Source organism: Priapulus caudatus, unplaced genomic scaffold (genome assembly GCF_000485595.1).
Source record: "Priapulus caudatus unplaced genomic scaffold, Priapulus_caudatus-5.0.1 Scaffold0, whole genome shotgun sequence".
In the NCBI taxonomy this organism is placed as follows: Eukaryota; Metazoa; Priapulida; class Priapulimorpha; order Priapulimorphida; family Priapulidae; genus Priapulus; species Priapulus caudatus.
In genome coordinates, this window is record NW_014577061.1 from 1,588,522 (window position 1) to 1,595,674 (window position 7,153).

At 47.3% G+C, this 7,153-nt stretch overlaps 1 protein-coding gene across 1 annotated transcript in view; it reads right to left on the reverse strand.

Annotated features, from left to right (window-relative positions):
- Positions 1–7,153, reverse strand: part of LOC106813160 (titin-like) — a 180,648-nt gene that overhangs the window by 155,842 nt on the left and 17,653 nt on the right. The window contains exons 15-26 of the mRNA XM_014817590.1: positions 6,565–6,861; positions 5,894–6,038; positions 5,311–5,447; positions 4,688–4,987; positions 3,782–3,954; positions 3,339–3,468; positions 2,899–3,034; positions 2,470–2,639; positions 1,770–2,045; positions 1,213–1,512; positions 871–1,006; positions 456–619 (exon numbers count right to left, since the gene is read on the reverse strand). Coding sequence (XP_014673076.1) covers positions 456–619; positions 871–1,006; positions 1,213–1,512; positions 1,770–2,045; positions 2,470–2,639; positions 2,899–3,034; positions 3,339–3,468; positions 3,782–3,954; positions 4,688–4,987; positions 5,311–5,447; positions 5,894–6,038; positions 6,565–6,861 — 2,364 coding nt within the window. The remainder of the gene's footprint in view (positions 1–455; positions 620–870; positions 1,007–1,212; positions 1,513–1,769; positions 2,046–2,469; positions 2,640–2,898; positions 3,035–3,338; positions 3,469–3,781; positions 3,955–4,687; positions 4,988–5,310; positions 5,448–5,893; positions 6,039–6,564; positions 6,862–7,153) is intronic.

A 7,153-nucleotide genomic window follows, 5' to 3' on the forward strand; every position in this document is an offset into this window, starting at 1 on the left:
GTGTGTGTTAGTTGTGTGTGTGTCGTGTGTCGTGTGTGTGTGTGTGTGTGTGTGTGTGTGTGTGTGTGTGTGTGTGTGTGTGTGTGTGTGTGTGTGTGTGTGTACGTGCATGTGTGTGCGTGTGTGTGTGCGTATTCTTGTGTGATGCTATAGTGAAGCTCACCTGTCTATTCGTTGTATTTTGATTTTACGTTGATTAAGCGGCATTGACATACCAATGAAAAAGGAATGCATGACCATTTCCAGTTAGCAATGTAAACTGGCAATTTTCCACTATTTCCCGGTTAAGTAAAAACGCAATTCAGGGTTTCCCGCGTTCCGGGTGACGTCTATTCTCGAATCACGAAAAATCAATCGTGTGTTTTTCAGTTCGCAGATAATAAAATGTTCCCATCCTACGCCCCGAAATTAACCATAGCTTTCTTCGACACTATGCACGTTTACATGATGCTTACGATATCGCTGCTTTAGTTTCAGTGGTTTTGTCTCATCGCTCGGTTCGCCTGCACCGGCTTTGTTGACTGCCCGCACTCTGAACTCGTACTCGCTGCCCTCCATCAGTCCAGGAACAGTCGCCGTGGTCGAGTCTGGCACTTCTAGCGTCGTCTCCCACGACATGCTGCAGCGACATGTCGTACGAAACGTTCGCTATCTCGGTTCCATGATCGGAATCGATGTTTGCATAGATACTATACGTTTCGTGAATGAACACGGAATTCGCTTTGACAAAACCCGAGAAAATATGTGAAAACAGTACAACCACATTCGCGCGTCGTTGAGAATATCTGTGTTTTACTTACCTACATAAAACGTTATCATAAACATATATACATTTCCGTGCACATGAATACCTGTACTTCTAGCGCCTACCTGTATTTGTCCTTTTGCTCAATGATATAGCCAGTGATTGGCGATCCGCCGTCGGATGCCGGTGGCTTCCAGGATAGGTCGACATGGTCCTTGTCCCAGTCCATCACTTCCGGTGTTCCTGGCTTACCGGGTTCGTCTGAAACACAACATATTTATGACGTCGAATTTGACGTTGATTTTGCGATGCGCAGAAATGACATTAGATGCCTACAAATACAGATGGCGCTAGCTCTCAGCAGCGTCGCGCAACTCTCGTCATCAAAATAATCGCCACGATGATTTCGTTTCAATAACCATTGCCGCGAAGTTGCCTGATCGATCTGGTACGGCAGTATCTCTCACCGAAGGGGTCCTTAGCGACGACGACGTCGGACTTGGTCGCCGGCGACTCTCCGAGCTTGTTGACAGCCTTCACGCGGAACTGGTACTCGTTCTTTTTCGTCAGCTTCGTCACGGCGAGCGTCGTATCCTTCACCTCCTCCAAGATGAGCCAGTCGCCGCCCTTCGTCAGATTGACCTTTTCGACGACGTAGTGCGTGACCTTGGAGCCGCCGTCGTCTGCTGGCGGCTTCCAGGTGAGAACGAGGCTATTGCAGCTTACCTTTGACACGGCTACCGGCGGCTTCGGCTGCGACGGTTTGTCTGCGTGCAGATTAAATGCGGATTTTGAAATGCTTGCGAGTAAAATCTCTTGGACACCGTGAACTCATACACTATACCTATTCGATGGTAACCGATGATAATCTTACAATTCTGCTATATTTTTACGGTAAATACGTTATACTGCTTCTCGTTCGAGCACATCTATAGTACGTATGGCTGGATGCAATGCTCAGTATTTATACTAGACCCATTGAAATTTATTGAAGGTCTCTATTACTCGATGACGATACACGCACCTTGAACAAGAACTGTGGCCGATGCAGATTCTTTGCCACTTTTGTTCTGTACGGTGAGACTGTAGAGTCCACTGTCGGACCTCTCGGCATGTTTGACCACCAGGTGACTCTTCTTGTCGGTTGTCTTGGTAACGACATGATTCCCTGGCGGTACCTCGTTGATTGTCCAGATGGCTTCGGGGAACGGGTCTCCGCTAATAGTGACTTCGTATTCGACAGTCTGTCCTACCTTCACGGTGACATCTTGTAGTGCCAACTTATCGAGCTTTGGAGCGACTGTCAAAAGAACCAATATAACAATGATAAGAGCAGTAACATAGTCAAAGTATCATAAACGATAATATCTACAATATATTTGACTGACATAGTTATCCTAACCGTTTAATAAAGAAAGGAGATAACATTATATCAGGAGTGTCATAATATAGACTAATAATAATTATAGACTGTCATAATATAGAGGTCTATACTATGACACTCCTGATTATTTCAAGGGCACAAAACACCCGGGGTCTGTGCTCTCTTTGTCCCAGTCGTCACAAATTGTTAGTAATTGCGATAGTGACCGGGGTACATTTCGAATAAATCGTGGCGGAAATAATTCGCCAATCGCGTTCATTTCTCACTATCATTGATTAAAACTAGTCGGGTGGTAAAATTAGCGTAATATCATCTCGATCCCACGTAGTTGCTTACGTACCGAATCTTGGCTTGGCGACGATGGGCGTTGCCGATGGCTCGCTTGGTTCGCCTGGCCCTGCCTCGTTGAGGGCCTTCACGCGGAACGTGTACTCGTCTCCTTCGACCATCTCTTCCACAGTCGTCTGCAGCACGTCACCTCGCACGTACATAGTCTTCAACCAGTTAGTACTGAAATGTATGAGCCCGTCGTTATGTGAACGCTCGAGCATTGGGTGGAAGTATGCGGAGAAGATTTTGAGTATTGGCGCGAGTTGGCAGAGATTTTGGATGGATAGTTAAAAGTTGGGTTATTTTGAACAAAGACAATAACGTCCTATGTTATAACGTCTATTTTTTTTTTACAATTCAACCATTTCCTTGCATCATTATATATATATATATATATATATCTACAAAAAATAGCTATGGTATCTTAATTTTAATTCACCTAAATTTAGTTTTTCTTTCGACGATATAGCCCGTAATAGGGGAGCCACCGTCGTCTTTGGGCGCTGTCCACGTCAGGTCGGCATGGCTCGCATCCCAATCCTCAGGTACGGGCGCACCCGGTTTACCAGGCACGGCTACACAATAGCACATAATAATCACCAACGCATCTTATACGCGTTAACACTATTAATGACACTATAGAATATATATATTAGAACATCTGTAAGAGCGGTTGTAATAGGTTTGTATCACGTGCTCGCTAGGCGACTGAACCTAGTAAAAATTATGCCTCATAGATGTAAACCGAAAATTTACCACGAACAATAAAAAGTTTGCCCAGGGCAGTTGTCGGTGACTTTTGAAGTTAGTGTCACCGTTTATCGTTTTAGTGTCAACGGCCACTAACTCCACCAGAGGGAAGAGATAGTCGATACTCACTGAACGGTGGCTTGGCGGTGGACAGCTGTGACGGCTGGCTAGCGGGACTCGAACCTGCTGCGTTGAGTGCCACCACTCTGTACTGGTACTCGTTGTTCGCGATCACTGTCTTGTCGTTAAAGGCCAGCGCCTGCGGGAGCAGCAAGCGTAAAGTTAAGCATCTGTACGAGGTGCGGTCGAACACTTGGCACGTCGAATGCATCGAGGATTTTCGCTGCGAAACACTTTAGTTCGTATCGCCGTGTTTGCATGCCCATGAGGCGTAGTATTCGAATGATTTCGATGATAGCACGAGTTACGGTTGATTTCGTTGCAAAATACTTAACTAAGTTGAGCTAAGTTTAACGCACCGCTGTGACTGCCCCTGAAATTAGTATTCGATGATTTAAATGGTTTCGTTGATGACGGGTGTGTGATCGTCTTCAACTTGCTGACATTTTTACCTTAACGGGCTTTTTACTGACGACGACCCAGTCGTCCGAAGTTTTCGATTTCCTTTCGACGTCATATCCAGTAATGGGACTGCCTCCGTCATCCTCCGGTGCTGTCCACTCGATCTCTATATGTTCGTTGTCACATTCGATGACCTCTGGACGACCCGGCGCACGCGGCTCGTCTGCGTAACGAAAAATGCAAACTATATAATGGCAGTCGAAATAAAGTTAATTAATAATTCTGTTAAATTTATTATTCCGCTTTGCATGATCTACTATTACGTCAATAGGTAGTCTCATTATAATTAGGCACTAGCTTTTGCGCTGTAGAAGCGGCAGCGATCCCAGCATGCTGCCCTCCCGTGATTAAACATCGGGTAAAGTTATGAAAACACATGAACATGTAATCTCGAAGCCAGTAGGAATTGTAATATTGCACTGAGCATCGTGAAAACTGCACAAGTCAACACATGCCGACACATGACCGTTATTAGAACGTCTAGTTATAATGCAACCCAAGGCCTCGCAGTCGATTACTTTGGAATTAAATTTTAGAAATGTGATTTCTTATACGGGATGATTATCGCGACGCAGTACCATGCAAGGTAGCAACGTTCGACGCAGTACCATGCAAGGTAGCAACGTTCGACGCAGTACCGTACGGGGCGCCCATATGTGACGCAAAACTACGTCTGAAGCTTCGCAGAGCATGACGCACCACTGCATAACGTAGTGAAAGGTGACACAGCACGACGCGACGCCACACCGCGTAACACAAGACCGTCTGACGCTTCAGGCAGCGTGGCGCACCACCGCGTAAAACGCAATACCGTCTGACGCAGCGCGGCGTGACGCAGTCCTCCCGTGACGCAGCAGAAGAAGCAGCAGCAGCAAGCGCAGACGGACGCGACTCACCGAACGCGTCCTTGGCGACGATCGGCTGCGACTCGAGCGCGTCGGAGAGTCCGTTCTGATTCTCGGCCATGACGCGGAACACGTACTCGTGTCCCTGCGTCAGCTTGCCGGCCGTGAAGCCCGTCGCAGCCACGAAGCCGCTCAGGCTCTCCCAGCGCTTCTGCGTCGTGTCGCGTCGCTCGACGGTGTACGAGAGAATCTCCATGCCTCCGTCGTCCTTCGGCGGCTTCCACGACAACGCGCAGCTCTCCTTTGTCGTGTCGGCGATGGTGAGAGGACCCTCCGGTGGGCCTGGTCGATCTAAACCAACACAGCGATTCGTGAGATCATTCGTTGACATTAGGCCCTGTTTGAGGGTGCATGTCCACAATCACCGTATATATATATATATATATATATATCACCTAATCATAATATTGTATACCTATATCTTCAATCCCCATCGCCTAAACCTAGATCGCCATCATTAACATTACCCATCAATCACCCTGTATTAAGACACTAAACACACAATAAATATTAAGAAATGCTGTAAAAAAAGCAATAAATGAGTAAAATACTGTAAAATTAAGAAAACCTTAAGACTAAAAAGGAGCGATAACATATGATGAATGCGCGCTGACCTGTGACGGTGACTTTACAAGATGCCGAATCTTTGCCGTGGTCATTGCGTACGCTGACCGTGTACTCGGCCGTGTCCGAGCGCTCGGCAGAGCTCACCATTATCTGACTGCTCGTCTCGGTTGTGGTTACCACACATCTGATGAGAGAGCATTAAGATCACACTAAGCGAACAAGCACTCACACACGCACACGCACGCACGCGCGCACACAAACACACACACATACACACGCACGCATACGCACACGCACACGCACACGCACACGCACACGCACACGCACACGCACACGCACACGCACAGGCACACGCACACGCACACGCACACGCACACGCACACGCACACGCACACGCACACGCACACACGCACACACACACACACACACACACACAAGTCACTGGTCATGACTATATAGCAGCAGTTAAGTTGTAAATTGAAATAACCGAACCAGTTGTTATGGATGGGTTCAACACGTTTGATAGAATTACATTTTTGAGATAATGCTTTGGTACACAATTGCACAGGTTTACAGTGTTAGAATATGTCAGGGACATGATGGTACGCATGACACCGCTTGCACACGTACCTGGTGGAAGATTCCACAGGCTCTCCTGCCTTTGTCCATTTCAGTTCTGGAGTAGGTTCGCCGGACAAACCGACATTTAATTCAAAAGGCTGACCAGCTTTGAGCTTGAGGTCTCTCAGACCCGATATATCCAGTTTCGGCGCAACTATTGAAGAAATCACACGAAACACGAAAAAACGAATTTAATTTCACAAGACACATACGTTCACAAACTTCGCACAAAATTATCGCATTGCAACATAGTACGTTACAAATCTTTCTTGAAGGAGGTGATTCGCGCGTATGCGAGATCACGGCGAGATGCGAACATTGCAACGCGTCATTATAACTCAAATGCTTCTGCTAACAATCCAGATCTACGTTACACGTACTTCGTGTCTTAAAGAGTTAAAGGTGTAGGAGAACCTACTTTATAAGTAAAAGAGAGAGAGAGAGAGAGGGTGGCGAAAGAGAGAGCGAGCAATCGAGTGAGTGGAAGAGAGAGAGAGAGCGCGAGAGAAAGAGAGAGAGAGGGAGCGCGAGAGAACGGGCGAGAGAGAGAGAGTGAAAGAGAGAGTGAGAGTGAGAAACAAAGACAGTGATAGAGAAACACACAGGAAAGGAAGAGAAAGAGAAAAGAGATAGGAAGTGCGAGCCGGCGCGAGAGAATCGAGAGACGCTAATTCACTCACCGAATCTAGGCTTGGCGACCATTGGCTGTGACGGCTCACTAGGCTCGCTGGGGCCCGCCTTGTTCACGGCAACGATCCTGAACTGATACTCAACGCCCTGCCGCAGCCGACCGGCCGTGTACGTCAGCTTCTCGCTCGTTCCCGCCTCCGACCATTCGCGCATCTTGTTGTCTCGTATCTCGATGACGTATTTCAGTATCGGGGAGCCACCGTCGCTCTCGGGTTTCGTCCACTTTAGGTCGGCGTGGTCGCTGTTCCAGTCGGTAACCTCTGGTCGTCCGGGGGCGCTGGGCTCGTCTACAATATAGAGATCGTGTGTGCAAACGACGGTCCAGAATTGTCATATTAATATAGCTACATGCATTCCCATCATTATATCAGGAGAACATGCTATCTCTATTCACGTTTTCCTGATTATATGATATAACATCGTCGCTGACATGATAGGAAATTGATGTGTGTGTGTGTATGTGTATGTGTGTGGGTGTGTATGTGTATGTGTGTGGGTGTGTGTGTGTGCATGTGTGTGTGTGTGTGTGTGTGTGTGTGTGTGTGTGTGTATGTGCATGTGTGTGTGTTGTGTGTGTGT